The sequence below is a fragment of the Ambystoma mexicanum genome, chromosome 2p (genome assembly GCF_040938575.1).
Source record: "Ambystoma mexicanum isolate Mex_15411 chromosome 2p, UKY_AmexF1_1, whole genome shotgun sequence".
Lineage (NCBI taxonomy): Eukaryota > Metazoa > Chordata > Amphibia > Caudata > Ambystomatidae > Ambystoma > Ambystoma mexicanum.
The window spans coordinates 228,644,432-228,663,777 of record NC_090923.1 but is presented as its reverse complement, the minus strand read 5'-3'; the positions used below and the strand labels follow the sequence as shown (position 1 = coordinate 228,663,777).

General features: G+C 49.2%; 1 protein-coding gene across 7 annotated transcripts in view; it reads left to right on the top strand.

Moving 5' to 3' along the window:
• Positions 1-19,346, top strand: part of ITPR1 (inositol 1,4,5-trisphosphate receptor type 1) — a 3,145,915-nt gene that overhangs the window by 1,048,833 nt on the left and 2,077,736 nt on the right. For all 7 annotated transcript variants that reach the window (XM_069643506.1, XM_069643503.1, XM_069643505.1 and 4 more), the window contains exon 21: positions 5,308-5,461. In XM_069643506.1, the coding sequence (XP_069499607.1) occupies positions 5,308-5,461 (154 nt within the window). The remainder of the gene's footprint in view (positions 1-5,307; positions 5,462-19,346) is intronic.

The window sequence follows — 19,346 nt, the reverse complement described above, 5'->3', positions numbered from 1 at the left end:
GCGGCAGTGCCCGCCGGGACGCGGAGCAAGCATCGCGTCCCGTGTATTCTTGTGTGGTCTGTGTCTGCATGTGTGCGTGGGCCCTCACGGCCAGATACAACAACTGGCGACGAGGCGGGATCGGCGCCACAGCGCTCGCCCCACGAACGGGGGCGTGTGACACACGTCACCGGCACGAGAGTACAAGATGCGGATTGAGCGAAAACATTCATCGCTTCGAGGCAGTAGCGGCCTGCACAGGTGCTCGTGCGCTGCCACAAAAAAAAACATTTTTGGAACTCTTGTTTGTTCCCAGCAACCTGGGGACAATCCAAAAAAAAAAAAAAAACCAGACACGTGGCCTGTGACGGGACACAGCGGAAGGTGTGCGGAACAGCGCATCAGCCAGGTTAGCGGCCTCTATCACACCGAGAGGTGCCTGTGCGACCTGTGAGGATGAAGCAGAAGTGGCGACAAGAGTGGTGAGGACACAACAGGGTTCGCTGCTGCCCATGCAGGAGTTCCACATGTCGGGGCCCCCGTACAAGTTGGGTTCCAGGTGGCTCCTATAGGTCAAGAAGTTGGAGATGTACTTTACTGCGACGGGGACTTCGAATGACGACGCAAAAAGGGCGACCCTTCTGTATTCATCTGGCCTGGACATTATGCAAATCTATGAATCATTTGCCCTACCGGTGGTCACGTCTGACACGGTCAAGACCGCGCTGGAGAACCATTTCATCCCACAGTCAAATGTCGACTACGAAAGGTTCCTGTTCTGCAGAGAGAGGCAAAGGGAGGAAGAATCTCTCGATCAGTTCTGCGCCAGACTGAGATTGATAGCCAGCACGTGCCGCTGGGACAACAACGAGCTGATGATAAGGAACCAGGTGCTCCAGGGCTGCAGTTCGGGCAAATTGCGACGTCAAGTACTGAGGGAGCCAGGATGGTCACTGCAGCAGATACTTGACAGTGGGAGGACTTACGAGCTAGCAGAGTCCAGAGGTGCGAGCATGGATGCAGCGGTCAGGCCAAATGCGAGGGAGGAGGCCTTTGCTGTGTACAAGAGAACGAAGCAGAAAGAGAAGTGGACCCCGAAGGCATCGGAGACCAGGCATCCGTCCGTGCCTGAGTCGATTTTCCGGACTGCGGATATGACTTACCTCACGTGGAGGAGTGCCCCGCCAAGACGAGGTCGTGCGGGCGGTGCAATGGTCTGGGGAACTATGCTCGAATGTGCCGCGCACCGGCCCCTGTCCCCACACAGAGAGGTCCAGCGAGAGCGAGAGGCGGCGGATTCAGAAGGCAGCGCAGCATTGCTGCCCTCGAACAGGAGATACGGAAACTGCAGCTCGCGGAGGAAGAGGAAGAAGAGGAAGAGGACGAAGAAGAGGTTTTCTTCATCTCTACAATTGCCTCGGGGAACAAAAGGAGGAGGCAGCCCAGGTGCGTGGTGGACATATTGGGTGTGCCGACCCAGATACTGATAGATACAGGCGCTTCTGTGTGTGCGCTGGCAGAGGAGGACTATCAGAAACTTCCAGGCCCGCCGCCACTGGACATGTCCACGGCGAAGATATTTACTTTTGGAGGGGATACCCCGGTACCACTCAAGGATGTGTTCGTGTCACCTGTGTCGAAAGGGGGCAGTAGCATCAAGGCCAAATTCTTTGTTACAGACGTGAGCCCCCACTCACTTCTCAGCTGCGCGGCGTCAGAGGCCCTTAACCTGGTTCATTTTGCATATGGTGTATACCAGATAGACATTGAGACACTACTGGACAGGTTCTCGAGCATCTTCGAAGGCATTGGGAAACTCAAAGCACCCCCCGTGCGCCTCCACATCGACTAGTCCATCAGACTGACGGCCCTCAAGCACCGCAGGATCCCGTTTCACCTGCGGGAAAAAGTGGAGGAGGAACTCCGATCACTAGTGGAGATGGACATCATTGAGAGAGTGGAGGGGCCGACGCCCTGCGTGTCCCCGATTGTGGTGGCCCCCAAGCCAAAGCAACCAGGGGCCGTGAGAATCTGCGTGGACATGCGCCTCCCAAACGCCGCTATTAAGAGGGAGAGGCACCTTACACCCACTCTGGATGACATCATCGGAGAGCTTCAGGGGACGAGAGTGTTCTCGAAGTTAGACCTACGAGCGGGCTACCACCAGCTCGAACTACACCCGGACTCTAGGTTCATAACTACGTTTACGACGCATGACGGCCTCTTCCAGTTCAAACGGTTGAGCTTCGGCATCTCATCAGTCGCCGAAGTTTTCCAGAACGCCATTAGAGGAGCGTTGGCTGGCCTCAAAGGGGTGCTGAACATGAGCAACGACATTTTAGTCGTCGCGGACTCTGAACGGGAACACATGAAGAGGTTGGAGGACACGCTCCTGAGGTTGAAGAACTTGGGACTCACCCTCCATCGGCAAAAATGTGAGTTCTTCAAGGACCGTATTGGTTTCTTCGGGTTCATTTTCCACGCAGCTGGTGTGTCGCCCGACCCAGCCAAAGTGAAGGACATTAAGGAAGCCCCCGCCCCCCAGTCACCTACGGAAGTGAGGAGCTTCCTGGGGATGGTTACTTATTGCGGGCGCTTCATCAAGGGGCTGGCGTCGCTGGCAGAACCACTCAGAGTGCTAACGAGCAACGACGCAGAGTGGAAATGGGGGGCCAATGAGCAGGAGGCGTTCCAGACTCTGAAGAATGCCCTTTCGGATGGAGACACCATGGCCTACTTCAACCCCAAAGTAGAGTCAGAGGTGGTGGTTGACGCTAGTCCGGTGGGAGTGGGGGCGGTGCTAATGCAACCTGACGCACGTGGAGACATGCGCCCCATCACATATGCGAGTAAGGCCTTTTCGGACACGGAAATGAGATACTCACAGATTGAACGGGAAGCGCTAGCCATCCTGTGGGGCTGTCGCCACTTCCGGTTGTACATACTGGGCAAACCTGTAGTGGTGGTGACGGACCACAAGCCACTCCTGCCCATTCTGGCAGGGGGATCCTCCAACCCCCCCCCCCCCCCCCCGCCACAGGATCGAGAGGTGGATGCTAGCCCTGATGGAGTACGGGGTGAAACTCATAATATACCGACCAGGCACGAACAACCCGGCAGACTACCTGTCGCGCCATCCCAACAAGGAGAGCGCTGTCACTGACATCGGAGTGAATGAGTGCCAAGGGCTGTTGCGTCAGGTGGTGGAAGGGTCCCTTCCGATGGCAATATCAAGGCTAGAGATGGCAACGGAATGTTCCAAGGACGAAGTGTACACCATTGTCAAGAATGCCGTGAGAAGCGGCGAGTGGAGGGAAGTGCTGCAGGACAACTCCCGCCGGCAAGCGGAGGCTCAGAGCGGCCTTCGAGCGCTCTGGAAGGTCAAGGATGAACTCTGTCGCGGACGATGGACTCATACTTCGAGGGCTGCAAATTGTAATCTCGCGGGCACTGCGGTCAAGGATCCTCGAACTTGCCCACATCGGACATCAAGGGATTGTCAAAATGAAGGCTCGGCTCAGAAACAAAGTATGGTTTCCGGACCTGGAGGGGCGAGTGGAGAGTTTTGTAAGGAAGTGCATCGCATGTCAAGCGGCGGCCCCGGGTGACAGAGCTCCGCCGATAAGGTCGATGGAGCGTAGTTGCCGTCCGTGGGAAACTGTCCATGTGGATTTTGGCTCGACTGGCCGGGGAATGTACTTTCTGGTGGCAGTGGACCAATGGTCCAGGTATCCCGAGGTGGTGGTGGTACACTCGACGGCGACAGAGTTTGCAACGAAGGCACTAGACAAAATGTTTGCCACCCATGGATTCCCAGACCTCCTGTGCTCGGACAATTGACCACCTTTCACAGGCAGCCAATTCGCGACTTAGCTCTGTGAAAGGGGGATCCGGCATCGCAGGGTGTCCCCGCTCTGGCCGCGGGCCAACGGGGAGGCCGAAAGAATGATGAGGACTCTCAACAAGGTCCTGAGGATCTCCGCCTGCGGCGTTGAAGACCTGGAGAGGAAGCTCGTGGAGTTTCTGAGGGAATACCGCACGACGCCCCACCAGTCCACGAGAGTGGCCCCAGCTGAGGCACTATTTGGGCGATGCCCAAGGGGAAAGTTGCCGGAGGAGGATGGCCGGCTGCCCGGAGTAATAGACGATGATGGTGTCCGGGACGAACGGGCCAGGCGCAATGATAAAGAAAGTGAAAGGAGGGGCCTGCAAGAAAAGGAGGTGCGAGTGGGTGACGCAGTGTTGGTCCGGAACAGGCACCCCGAGGGGAAGTTGTCCTTGCCCTTCGAGCCGCGCCCGTGGAAGGTAACGCACGTCAAAGGCACCATGGTGACGGCAGCCTGCGACCGAGGGACAGTCACGCTCAACAGGTCGTTCTTCAAACGCATTGAAAGACCTGCAGAGAATGGACCAGTAGAGGAAGGTGCAGGGCAGGCTGGTCCGCCAGAAGATCTGGAGAGCGGGCAGGGGGGCCCGCCAGGAGGTCCGAAGAGGGGGCAAGGCAAGGAAACATCGAGGCTGGAACATGACGATCCTCCTCCGCCTCCCGCCTCACCAAGGTACCCTACCCGCCGTGAAAGGCGATTGCCCGGGCATTTCAAGGACTATGTCCTGGACTCACGTGACTGAACTGAATGAGGCAAGGTGAGACTCAAGTGGTCATATGGCCGCCCGGAATACCTGGCGTGCAAGGTGATGCACGTTTAACTGTTTACGTTGTTTTGGTTGAAGTTAAAAAGGGATGTGACGTCCCAGTTGAGTTGGTGCGCATGCGCGGGCCTCGTTATGTTCCCGCGCATGCGTAGTTTAATAAAGTGCGCCCGGGCGGCAGTGCCCGCCGGGACGCGGAGCAAGCAGCATCGCGTCCCGTGTATTCTTGTGTGGTCCGTGTCTGCATGTATGCGTGGGCCCTCACGGCCAGATACAACAGTGCAGACGTGTGTAACTTGACAATGCATGAGATCCTGAACAGTACGTATCTGTTAGAGACGCAGACTTGCATGAAGATTTCGGAAGGTGTGGGGTCGATGTCTGAACAGAACCCCCGAATAAAAATAAATGTCCATGCAACCTTTAGGATGGGCCTGTTTAAGAATGTTGAAGATTCTGTTAAGTTCATAAAATCTAAATATTTTGCTTATTTTATAAACTTAACACAATCATGTAGTGTTGACTTATTTATTATGCTTTCTTTCGGTTAATGGAATTACTAGAATGTGAAAACGTGCATTGGGGAACCAGTTTGTCTAAGATCTTACTACGTTTTGCAGCAGAAAACGCCTTCTAACAGTTCCTCATGAATTCACATGTCCCTCTTTGACTTTCCAGGTTGTGAATTTAGCCAGAAATCTCATCTACTTTGGATTCTACAGCTTCAGTGACCTCCTGAGATTGACCAAAATTCTGCTTGCAATCCTGGACTGTGTGCATGTAGCATCAGCTTTCCCTGTAAGCAAGATGGCAAAAGGAGAGGAGAGTAAAGGTGAGACCTGCACAGGGAGTCCTTCATGGAGGCAGGCTCCTCCCTGACTAAGGCTTGGCACCATGGAATGTATGTGATTTACCTACCGCGTAAAACACCTGCTTTTACACATACACACCAAAAATGCATGGATTTGCAGATGTTTAAGGTTTTTACATGCAAAAGCGCAGTCAAATAATTATAAGCACCTTTTTGTAGCGCACAATCACTTTCAGGTGGGGCAGTTTGTATCCTCAGCGCATATATCACAATGAATAATAAGGCATGGGAAGAATTAATTCTGGAGGATGAAGGACTTAGACTGGGTAAGGCAGCTGTGAGTTAAATAATTATAATGGAGAATTTGTATGCAAACGGCGATGGGCCGTTTCCATGATTTATCAGTGAAGTTGCAGAATGTACACCACACCTTAAACTGTATTAATCTCCAAGCGTCTTCACTGTCCCACACTAAAATGTAGAAGGCCGAGTACATATAACAGACTAACCCCTTTTGGCCCTTAAATGCACATTTGCAAATCGGTGTATACCTTCTTTTGGCTTTATTCTGTGGCAAATTCGTAGATTAGGCAATGAAGCAGGACTGGTTAATAGCTACAGGTAATCATGGAAACGGGTTTATTGGATTCTGCAGAACAAAAAAAATGTATCCCGCTGGGAAGCTGAAACCCCAAATAATGATGTAAGAAAAAAGGTTTTAAGCTTTTATTCTGCAGCAAGCCCACACACCCTCCACAATGGGGTTGAGGCCCATTTCAGTTGACAAGAATAAAAGGCCTTGATGCGGAGTATGCAGGCAATATATTTACCTGTATACAAAGCAAACTCTACTACTGTCCAAAATTCGAAGATAAAATTGGTGTGGCGAGGAAGAAGGGAGGAAGGATAGCTCAGGGCAGCGCGCTTGTCTTGGAAGCAAGACAACGCAGGGCATCACAGGTTTGAATCCCGATCCCGCACTGAGAAACCACTCCTGCTATTAAGCGCGTTATAAAAACAATTATAAATGGTAGCTCTTTTCTGAAATGCTAGAGGGATGAAAACAGGCTGTGCAGAAATGTTATTCTAGAATATCGGGGCATCGTTTGTTGAAAATTTGTTTTCAAGACTTTTACGGTTGGTCAATTTGATTTCAAATGATGATGTGACTTCTTCTCTGCATACTTGGATGGCTAGTTTTGTTTCTCAGTCAGAGTGGTGCCTTAGTCGTTATTGCCTTTAAGGTGATGTATCCCGATTTAAAGATGATGCAGAGATGAGGGTAGGCTGGCTAGACTGTCATTGTGATATGCAACTTGGAGAGCCTGTTAATGGAGAAGTAATAGTGACTGTGTTGTGTGAGAAAGATGGGTGAGTAGAACAAAGTCTTCTTAAAAAGTTAAACCCTTTTGGTAACTATTGAGACTAACAAAAATACCTGCTTATGAAGAAGGTGCCTGCGCTTTGCCCTTAATCATTCTCGTGAGGTGCCTCCTGATGACCACCTGGTTAATGTTTAGAATCTCCAAATAACATTCAGAGAATTAGCATTTCAAGTCATGTACACTTCTCTCGTAAGTAACCGACGTGGGTGTCGATGGTGGTCAACAAGGTACCACTGTCTTCACATACATATATATTCCAGCTGAGACAGATAACATCCACTGTTTGATCAAGACCTCTTAGTGCCTTTGCAAAGGCAAAGGTCTTCATGTCCTTATCCATTAGTCCCCATGAATGAATACATTCCCTAATAAGCAGTTAGTGATGCTGTCAGAGGACTTAACCTTTTCCTAGTCAAGGGTTCAAGAGTAGTGAAAATAAATACTGAAAGCAAAAAAAAAAACTTTGGACACTGCTTCATAAACAAGAGGTTAACAACTTTGGAGAACAGTAGTCTAAGAAATAACTGTAATCATGGTTTAATGGATAATGATGGTGTAGAAAAAAACAAGTATTGTGCCTGATGGTCATCTGGTCATTACATTTGTGAATATTGAATGTGACCGAATAATTTGCATAAGAGGTACACTATTAATATAAAAAGCTGCCGAATATCTTCAACCAGTGTATTTCTTATAGGTGAGATAGCCCAGAGAAGGGAAACAACAAAATATAATTACTGATACTCTTGCGTCCCGTCCCCTTTCCTCCATACTGCATGGGTGTCCCTTCCAAGGGACGGGAGACAGAACCTTTTTCATTAGAAAAAACCTTCTTCCCCTTTAAAGTTAGAGGCGTGTGGGGTGTGGCCCTGGGAGCATGCGCTGCCCTGACTCCGCCCTCTGGCGCCACACCTCGGTACCCTTTTCCGCGTCTACGGGAACAGGCCGAATTCACCAGCGCTCCTGGGTCTGGCTTCAGCAATTTAATTCCACACGCGGATACTTCTTCTCTTTGTCTTTTTTTTTTCTTTTTTTATTATTTAGATGCTTGGTCCTCAGGCGTCACACTCCTCCCTTGCGCATGTGGTCTTCCACAGAGTTCAGCAGGTGTCCATCCTGCAACGGGCTCTTCCCAACTTCAGACCCCCACGCCCTCTGCCTACGTTGCCTTGGTCCAGGTCACGGTTGGCAAGCTTGTAGTGTGTGGCTTGCTGTCATCGAACTCGCTGAAGAACAGACTAGGCAGGCTCTTCCAGAAGTTGCCTCCAAAGGACCTCAAGAACTTTGTGAAACACAGAGCAAGGCCCAAGGTAAGGCTGCTATTTTCCATCGCACCCCCCCAAGGACTCTTGCGTGGGAGGACCGTTCAGGTCCTTGTACCAACAAGTACACCGAGGCTACTGCAGCTACCGGCCTTGGGGCCGAGGGATCCTTGGATCCTCCCAGTGGCAGTCTTGAGGGACCAGAAGGTCTTGTACCGGATTGTCATCCGAGGGGCTCTGCCCTTGGACCAGCAATATGGCAAAGGGCCTATGCCCTAGTACTGCCAATAAGTCTGAGGGGGTGTCTAAACACAGCTCTACCAACCCCCGGGTCGAGGGTGTCGCACCTACCAGGTCTAGGCCCGAGGAGCAGGGTAGGCCTTGTGATCCACACGAAAGAGTCTTGGAGGAGGCTGGGCCCAGCGAGCCGAGCAACACGTTGCAGGCACGTGGCAGGCAGCTCAATAAGATGGCCACCGCACCAGACAGAGGCACCTGTCCAACGCAATTCCAGGAGTTCAGCGAAGAACGAGTGTCAAGGTGGGACTGGCCTCAACCAAGTACGTGGCCTACAGCCTATCCTGCTTATGCGCAGGGCAGTTTCCCACTGCGTCCATACGGGCCGTGTATGCAGCGGCTCCAGCAGGTCGAGGCTACCCAGTCAGTACCCACTACCACCTCTACATCCAGTGAAGAGGTGTTCTTAGAGAGGTTCCTCGGGCTCATGAAGTCACCTCGGATGGGGGTTATCCTCAAGGACGCCATCAGGGAGGTCCTCCCTACAATGCTACTGGCACCACAAGCTCCTCCGCCGGCACACCCGGCCCCGGCTCTGCCGCGGCTTCTGGCTCCCCAGCCGATTCCTCAGGCGGTTCCGAACCAGCCTCCGGCCGCAGTCACTGTACCCCTGCCTCTGGCTCCAGCTACTCCTCCACCTCCACAGGATCCTCCTGACCCCCAGGATACGGATGAGGAGGATGATCCGGACACGCCTTCCACAAACGTCTTGCAAGGCTGGCGGAGTACCTGGGCCTACCCAAACCCGAGGTTGAACAGCTGGCAGAGGGGGTTCTGGCTGAAGTCTTCACGCGACGCCCCTCTGCCAAACAGGGATTCCACTGCAAGCAGGTGTAGTCTCCCTGGCCAAGAAGGATTGGCTCAAGCTCCACTTGGTCCAGCCGGTCAATCGACACCTGGATGCCAAGTACAGGCAGATGGACGGGGGATGCACTCTTGCTATCTGCCCATCCTCAGCCACACACCTCGGTGATCGCTGCGGCATCACTATACTCCAAGCCTCAGTCGTCATCAACCTCCACAGTAGCGACGGTACTAGGCAAGGAGGAGAAGATCAACGCCGATGACATGCTGGCCGCCACTAACCAAAGGTTATGGCTGGAAATTGCGAACTTCTGCCCGGAACTCCCTACGTAGAGCCAATCACGTTTTAAGGCGGGACTGGCTGAGGCGCAGGACCTCATGGAATCCACCATGGCCCATATTGACACCTCTGGCCGTGCCGTCTGTATCGTCACGGACATGAGGAGGACAGCCTGGATCCGGGCAACGAAATTCAACCCCGACGTCGAACGCATATTAGGTCTACCGTTTGAGAAGAGGGGGAGGGGGCCTCTTCCACTCCACCACAGACGAAGAGCTGGACAAGAAGAAAAAGAGCTCACACATGGCCAAGTCTTTATCCATCTTGACAAAGACTACGCCCAAGTCGTACACCCAGTCACAGCAGCGCTCCGACAGGGGGTGTACGTATGGAGGGTTCCGTGGCTTCCAGGAACGACGCAAGCAACAAAAATGGGGGTGGGGAAGAGTAAGGGCTTTTTCCATTCCCCCTCCTCTGCGACAGCCTCTGAGGGAAAGAAGGTATGACACGCCCCTTTGGGTCCACTTGTCTCCAGTGGGGGGGAGGCTTGCTCTCCATGCACTATTCTGGTGCCAGAATTTCATGGACCCCTGGATCCTCTCCGTAATATCCACAGGGGACTGCCTACCCATCCCATCCCATCCCAGCCTCTCCTCTCCTCCCCTCCCCCCCTCCCCCATTCCCTCAAGTTGGGACAGCAACTCTTCTGGCAGAGATCTGGTCACTCGTAAAGAGCCAGGCAGTGGAGGAAGTCCCAGCCTCCCACCGAGGCTTGGGCTTTTACTTCAGGATTTTCTCCATTCAGAAGAAGAACCAGGCGGGCCTCAGAGTTGTGCTGGACCTTTCCACCCTCAACCTCTCCTTGCCTCTACAAAAATTCAAGATGGTTACGCCAGTTTTTATAGCTGAGACATTGTGCAAGGGAGATTGGATGTGCTCCTTGGGACGTGTAGGTACACGTCCTTAAGATCCAATTTGGCAGCCCAACCTTCTTTCCTACGGTGCAGGATCATGGGCTACCATTTCCAATACAAGTTCCTCCCTTTTGGCCGCAACTCGGCCCCCAGGGTCTTTACCAGACTTATGAATACTGTGGATGCCCTCCTCGGAACGCAGGGCCTCCACATCTACCCATACTTCGACGACTGGCTCGTCAGGGCTACATCTCCAAAAGTGGATCGCCACTCTTCCAATGCCCTTATGAACACACTGCACAATTTGGGCTTCTCGCTCAATCTCAAGAAGTCGCAGCTGCAGCCCACGCAGACTCTGACATTCTTGGGCCTCAATTGAGACACGTGCTCCGAGAAGGAATTCCTGTCGGAGGACAAGATCTCAGCCATCAACAGGGCCACCACCCACTTCCTCAGCAGAGAGGTGACCTCAGCGTGGTGGTATCAGCATCTCCCGGGTCTCTTGGCACGGTCCTATTAGCTATTCCACACATAAGATTGAGGATGAGGAGGATTCAGCTGCACTTCGCGGCCTCATGGAACGCTCAATCCGATATGATCAACGTTCCTCCATCCCTCCACCCGGACCTAACATGGTGGTCCAGGGACTGCAACCTATGGACGGACAAGCCCCTTCGGCCACCCTCCCCGCAGGCCACCATCATCAAAGACTCCTCGCTCGAGGGCTGGGGAGCCATCCTGGATGATTGCTCGGTCCACGGCACCTGGACTCGGCAAGAGCAGGAATACCACATCAATTGGTTAGAACTGAATGCCATCTGGCTAGCGCTCAGAGCATTCCTACCACTTATCAGGGGCAAGGTTGTCTGCATCCAGATAGGCAACTCGACCAGCATGTACTACGTCAACAAGCAGGGAGGCACCAGATCCCCTCCTCTGTGCAAACTGGCAATCAGCATGTGGGAGTGGGCCCTGGAAAACAACACCTACCTCATGGCAGTCCATCTCCCGGGAAAATCCAACCTCGAGGCGGACAGACTCAGCAGGTAGGGAGCAGACAATTACAAGTGGCAGCAATACGACCTCCTTATTCAGGAGATCTTCAACAGGTGGGGTCATCCCCAGGTGGATCTCTTTGCCACCTGGCACAACAAGAAGTGTCCTCAGTTTGCCTCCTGGCAGGGACAGGGCCTTGGCTCCTTGGGCGACGCATTTCGGCTTCAGTGGAATGGCTTAAGCCTTCCTGCCCACTCCAATGATTCACAGAGTGATTTGCAAAATGGAGTCCCACCATCCTCCCCCCTAATAATACTTGTGTCATTAGACAATGTTAAATCTATTGTCGACGCGTCAATGGGGACTGAGGTGTGGCACCAGAGGGCGGAGTCAGGGCAGCGGAGGCTCCCAGGGCCGCACCCCTGCGCGCCTCTAAATTTAAAGGGGAAGGTGGTTTTTTCTGGTGAAAAGGGTTCCGTCTCCCATCCCTTGGAAGGGACGCCCATGCAGTATGGAGCAAAGAGGACTAAGAGTATGTTAGAATAGCTTGCTTTCCTTTGGGCACTTCTTGTCAGAGGCTTAAATGGAGTTCCACCCCAGGCCTTCCTCTCTGGTAAAAGGAAATGGATGGGCCCAATTGAGGACAGATGACCCACCTTGCTGACTGATGCTCACCTGTTATTTGAGGAGGAGAATTTAACAGGCCTTTGAGAGTGTATTGTCGGTACAAAAACCCAAAAGAAATTCTTATGCAACTATAATGCCAAGAGGAAATCATTCTATGGGGGAGTATTCTCTAAAGGAGAATATATTAAATCCTAGCACCTCTTTGTTAAAGTACTGGGGCGGGAGAGGTTATAGCACTGACATTACATCTTGGGAAATGAGTAAATATCTCTGAAGTGTAAGTGCTTCTGGAAACTTTGGATATGTTAAAATAGGCCTAAATGGTCTATACATTGGAAGATACTGCACTAATTTTCTCTGTAATGGCCAAGTAAATTTGAGCCATACAATATCTCACTTTGTACATGCCTTGAAACATTATGTAATTGAAGTAATTCCCTTGTTATATCACAGAGCAGGGTCTGGTTATTGGCTCGGAACCATTCAATGGGAAAAGTGTTTTTACCTACCACTCATTTTGTTCCACTTTTACGTTGCCCATTGAAAAACACAAATGTTCCCTTTTAGACATGAATGCCATAGAAACATTATTTTAAGGGATTCGGGCAAACCTAGAAGTTACATAAACATTTTTCTTTATGCAAGTGATTTACATGTAGCAATGCCAAGCAGTCTGTCTTGAGTTTTCTTGAATGCCGTTTGAAATACTTGTGTATCTATTGAATGAGGGGGGAGGTGTTTATTTTCAGTGAATGATAGAAAGACTTGGGTAGGGATGTTCTGATTTTTGTGTTTTAAAAAAATAAATTAAATGAAGTCTACCTCCTGAATTCTCATTCACTTCAACGCGTTGGTGAGTGTGCGCTCAGGGTAAACCAAATGTACATATGGTGATGTGGATGCTTTAATCATAGTCTGTTAAAGTAAAATGCAGCTATGATAATTCAATTAACCAGTATATGATCATTCCTCGTAATAATAGACAGCAGGATTTCATGGAGCATGGAAAGGTACACAACTTGTTTATATTTTAAATGATATGATTGTTTAAATTTTTAAAATAGATTTGCTGTGCAGCCCTGTGTGTTACTTGTCCTGAAAAGGGAGGGAGGCTGGTGGGGATAGATACTGTTAAATTGGTATGTCCCTTGTTCATAAAAAGAACTTTGTTTAATAAATCAATTGTGGCCGCCTGATTTGGGGTGGGTGAAAAATTACCCCAGATTGAAACATCATACTGGACCTAGCAGGGGCCAGATGACAGAAATGTTGTTCCTTTGCAAGTGCAAAGTTGCACTGTATTAGCAGTAGGGCAAAGTTTGCCCTATATCAAAAAAACACTGGGACGTGTTTGAAAATGATTGCACCATGTCGTGCAGTTTGGCATGGTACAAGCCCCAGGGCAAAAATTGCCCTACTGCAAAAAAGGTTAATTTTCAATGCATTTCTGCACCAGGGTAAAGTTTGTCCTAGTGCTAATACCATTCCATATTTGCACTAGGGCATTGTTGGCTAAAGGTGCTGTTAGAAAACATTATTTGTGCTGCATTCCTCCCATAAACCTCTGTGGGACTAACTTTCCGTTTGGTGTTGAGTGAAGCTTTCTTCTTCTGTACTTTCTTTGTGCTAATTTGTATGGGGAGACCTGAGATTGTATAACTTTCAGTACTGTGGGACTATGTGTCCCTTAGTGGATTTCTTGTCTTTTAAAAGATGCATGCATTCCCTTACAGTGAAGTGCAGTTAGGATACTTGTATCCTTGTAATTTTTTCTTTTGGAACTTTTGTGGTTACAAATGCAGTGTATCCAGGAAAGAATTTTTTGCTTTGCCAAGCATGGTGGCGTTCTGTGTATTGTTTGTTTGTTTATTTGGTAATGCGCACCAAACCCTTGGGTAGCCGGGTGCAACAGTGTACAAGAAATCTTAAGCTTATTACAATATTTGGCATGAATATAAGGAGCACATAGGCAAAAAAAATGTATGCAAGAATATATCCAAACATATGTACAAGTACAAGGCATAACTTAGAAAAGTCTGAAGCACTCTAGCAAGACTATCTAACAGATGGATATATAATCAGGTTTATAGGTCAGACTATAAATCTAGGTATCATATATGGGCTAGGTAGGTGGGGATGCATGTTCGGCTATCTTAGTATGGAGAAATACATGAAGCAAGAGATATGGTAAGGGTCAAGGTGGGAGTGGGTAGGGTGTTAGTCAAGTTATGTGTCATTGGCCCGCAACCAATTAATTATCTTGTGTCTGAATTTAGGGTACGGTTGTTCAGTTCTGAGGTCGAGTGGTAACTTGTTCCAGCAGTAAGCAGCTTTGACAGGAAAACTAGTTCCTCCTGCGGTCGAGCGTTTAAACTAGGGGTCTCAAGTTTAAAGGTGTTAGCAGATCCTGTGGGTCGCATGGAAGTTCTCCTCGTGATTTTTTCCATTAGGTACAGGGGGGCTAGGTTATTCAGACATTTAGAGGTGAGGGAAGCTGTTTTGAGTAGGATTCTGTCTGTTATTTTTAGCCAATTAACCTCTTTCCTGAATTTGGTGACGTGCTCTCTGTGAGGGATGTTTAGTGCTGCTCTCAGGGCATTGTTCTGCAGTCTTTGATTTTTGTCTGTGATGTATTTGTTGGCTCCTGAGTACAGGGCATTGCAATAGTCTAGCCTAGACATGATGAGAGCATTAGCTAGAGTGATGCAGCTAGCGCCGGAGAGGTACGGTCTGGATGCGCGGATGAGTTTGCAGGTGTGAGTGGTGGAGGAGGCGAGGGAGTTGACCTGCTTCTTGAGATTGAGGGAGGAGTCAAGATAGAATCCAAGGGTTTTAACCACAGGCATCACCTTGATAGGGTTGTTATCAATGCTGAAGGATGTGTAGTTTGGGCTTAGTTTTTGGATATTAGCTTCAGAGCCTAGGATTAGTATCTCCGTTTTATCGTCATTCAGGCAGAGGCCATGTGAGGCCATCCATGCCTGAATGAGGGTAAGTCTGTCTCGTAGTCGCCCGAATGGGGTATGAGGATCTGGGTGTCGTCTGCGTAGTTCGTGTAGGTGACACCCAGTCTGTCCAACTTGTCAAACAAAGGCTTGGTGAAGATGTTGTACATGGTGGGGGAGACACAGGATCCTTAAGGGACACCACAGGTTATTTTGATAGGGTCAGCAGAATCAGAGGTGGAGAAGACGTGCATAGTGCGATTAGCTAAGAAGGATTGGACCCAAGCTATGACATTTCTGGTGAATTTGGCGGCAGATTCGAGGTGGTTGCATAGGACTGCATGGTCCACCACGTCGAAAGCTGCCGACAAGTCCAGTAGGAGGAGTAAGGCTGTTTTTCCATTATCCTTTAGTTCCGCAATTTGTGTCTTGAGGTCTAGCAGAGCTGTTTCCGTACCATGGAGTGGGCAGAAGCCAGATTGCTGTGAGCCAAGCAGGTGCTTAGCTTCCAGGTAATCCTGGATTTGTATGTAGGCAGCTCTGTCTAGGATTCTAAGTAGAAATGGCACAGTGGTGATAGGTCTGTAGTTGGCGGGGATAGTGGGGGGGGTCCAAGGTTTTTTTTTTTCCTGTAGTGGGTGGACCCATGATTCTATGAGGTTGGTGGGTACCGTGTTGGATTTAAAGGAGGAGTTTATGAGCTTGGTAATGAAGGGAGCCAAGTCCCTAGCTGCGCCCTTTATTATTTGTGCTGGGCAGGAGTCGCCCTTGCAGTTTGATGGTTTGAGTGACAGTATTATTTTTTCTGTGTCGATTATGGAGATTGTCTTGAATCTGAAGGGTGCGGTAGACTTGTTCTCCTGAGGTTGGGGGTATTTGTTGGTCCGAAGGTGATAGTGTGGCCTTTTTTTTGTTGCAATTTTGCATTGAAGCGAGGAAATTTTATTAGAGGGCATTTTGTATGTTGGTGCACCAAACTTTGTTTTTGGGGGCATTGTCTATAGGTTGAATAGGGGATTCCAGTTCGCGGAGGATGGCGAATAGCTCTTTAGTATTAGAGTTAGTTTTCGCAATCCTGTCGTTAAAGGTGTTCTTCTTGGTTTTGATTATTTCTTTTTTGTAAGATTTGGCAAATTCAGTTAGGTTATTTTTGTTGTCTTCAGTGGGTGAGTGGCGCCAGATAGATTGGAGTTTTCTTTTTTGTAATCTTAGAGATTTGAGGTGGGGCTTAAACCAGGCATTTAGGTGGGCTTCCTGTTCAGCTTTGCGCAGTTCGATTGGGGCAGTTGCGTCTAGTGCTATGATCATAGCATCATTGAAAGTATTTACTAAGGCGTCAGGGTTGTTGCTTTCCAATCCAGATATGGCTGGAAGGAGGAGAGGGATAATATTTTCAGCAGTCATATCCTTCTTGCTTCTAGTCAGGAGAGGGGGAACCATATTGATTATTTTGGGGCTCAGGAGATCTAGTGTGGTAGAGAAAGTTATTAGATAATGATCAGTCCATGTTTGTGGAAAAATATCTGTAATGCTGATATTGCAATTCAGTTCAGATACCCAGTCGAGGGTCCTTCCTTTGATGTGGGTAGGGGAAAGGACTTTTTGATCAAGCCTGTGGTCCTTGATCAAGGCTGAAACTGACTCTGCATGTTTATTGTCAGTTTCATTAAAGCTGTGGTTAGTCTCCCAACAGTAGGGTTTGGGAGTGGTCTTTGGTGGTGTTGGCTATAAGGCTAGTTAGATCGTCTTCAAAGGTACCTAGTGGCCCAGGAGGTCTATATATCAAGTGGATTGAGAGCGTGCGATTATTAAAAAGGGGCATTTTGGCTGTGAGTGTTTCACAGGATGCCTAGGAGGCTGACGTGGCAAGTCTAATGGGATGGGTAGATTTGAAGATGATGGCTAGTCCTCCACCTCTGGCATTTGGCCTGTCAGCCCTGACAATTTGGTAATTATCGGGCACTGCTAGCATTAGTGTTGGTCCTGCAGCCTCGTGAAGCCAAGTCTCAGGTATGGCCAGTAGGTCCAAGTTGTCATTGTTTTGGATGTCAGCAATTTCTGTGGCGTGGGCCACCACTGATCTTGCATTAATAAGGGATCCTATTAGCGTCAAAGAGTTATTATGTTTGGTTGTTTGACAAGTTTTAGGTGGTATGGTATGTAGAGGTTTGAGCACCGATATAGGTGGATTGCTCGTCTAATCGACATATGTTTTTTGGCTGAGTCTTGGTGCGTCTATTGGCATTATTCGGATGGTTACTTACAGGTTCATAGATGCTGGGCAGTCTGGACCTGAGTCTCAAGTTTCTATCCTTGGGAGGGCTGGTTTTGATAGTAAAGGCCATTATACTAAATATAGCGGTGAACAGTATTATGGTCAAGGTGACTTTGATGCGGCAGGTAGGAGACATTTCTGTCTATGCCAGGAGCATCCTGTGTGCTGGCGTCTAGGTATTTTAGTTTGGGTCCCAGATACGTACAGTATTATGTCTTAAACACTGATGCCTAGGACACTAATGACTAGGGAGTACAGTAAGCTAACATTCAGTACATTTAAATTGTAGTAATGCAGTGAGGATGTTCAAACATGTTGGCATCTAAATTTGATTTTAGCGCAAGAGGCCTAAAACACTAATGACTGGAGAGCACATAGAGGGCTAAGACACTAGTGACTAGGGGTGCAGTAAACAAGCATTCAGTACATTTAAATTGTAGAAATGCAGTGAGAGTGTGCATACATGCTGACATCTGGATACGATTTTAACACAAAAGGTCTATAACACTAGTGACTAGGAGGTACAATGTACACACATTCAGTACATTTGTGTTATAAGAATGCGGTGGCATACAGGGCCTAGATGTGCTGACATCTACATATAAAAGTTTCACGGTGCTAGCATCAGGATATAATGCTTCAGCCTTGTTCAGATAGACAGGGTGGCAAGAGGAATCAAGTTACGGGTAGAGCATTAGCTGGAGGTATGTTAGAGATACTGTTAGCGACAAGAATGCTAAATTGCAAATTATGCAGAGTCAAACGCCTTTGGCTAGGAGTGTAGTCCCTCTGAGAACCAAGTCATACATTGAACTGGGCAGCAAAAAGTGAGAATAAAGACATTTAGCTGTTAGGTAGATTAGAACAAATGCCAGTCACGGGTAACGTACGTGTGAGTGCACAAAGGGCCGGAGTCAATGGCAGCAGAATGTCTAGCGCTCTTGTGGGCGTTTCAGCTGTTGCTGTTAGTAGTGCACAATAGCTATATAGAATGTTAGCTTGGCGGGTGTGCATTTGAGGGCCAGGGGCTCTGGCCGAAGCGGCAAGAACAGGTGCAAGCCTCGTCTCCCGTGGCCCTTGGAGGGAGTGGGCCGGCTGTGCCTGCCGGCGGCCAATGGGGCAATAGAAGGGCTCGGTAGCCAATCGGCTGGCTGCTAGTGGCCTGGTATGGTCGAGTGGACTGCAGGAATCAAAGGGCGGCCATCTTTCAGTGGCTGAGTGCCTCGTGGGGTTTAATGACGGCAAGGGGCTCTTTGTGGATTTGCCAGTGTAAGGCTGCGTGGATAAAGCCTCCACAATTGATGGAATTCGTTCCGTTCTCACGATCTGCAAAGCGTGGGCAAATTATGCTTTTTGCAGGGAAGAGGCGTGGGTGCCTGAGCGCTTAACATAATTCGGTAAGCTTAGGATAGATTTGAGCGTTGCATCTGTCGGTCCTCTGCTCCTGCAGGGACATTGTCTGGAGTTCCTGCTCTTCAGGTGGGTGGTGTGCCGGATGTGGGGCTGTATACTGTCACTGTCTGGTCCCAGTCCACACCTGACTCCTTTTTGCCAGGCAGAATGTTTGCCCAGTGTCTATCAATGATTGTAGAACCACTACCTGTTTGAGCGGTGCAGATCCTCATCATTGGTGCTTTCACACCATCGCCTTGTTCAAACTTTACAGTAAGCTTGCATGGATGAGGGCGATCTTGAGCACAGTACATTCCTACTTCAATTAAAGGCATAATATATGCCCGCTGTAATTCTTCACTCGGCCAAACAAACCTTATTTGCCAATTGACAAATTGCAGAATGTAATATGGGATTCAGGACATCACATACCACAGACATAAAGCCATCTTTTAATGCAAGCATCTTGCCATTTGTAGCCTCATTTCATCTGATTCTACATCCACATTTTATCAGCTGTTCTCCTATGTGCGTTAAAACTGGATTTCAGGATCTCAGACTTTTGATGCATGAGTCTCCCCATGGTATTCATTTTGCATTTGATTCAGAAGGTCCTATTCATTTTGTACCACTGTCATTTTTGTCTCCCTCGTAATCAGTGCTCCAGATAGGATTTTGAGGTGGGAATATTTTAATTCCTTTTTTGGAGAATAAATCCAAATTAAAAAA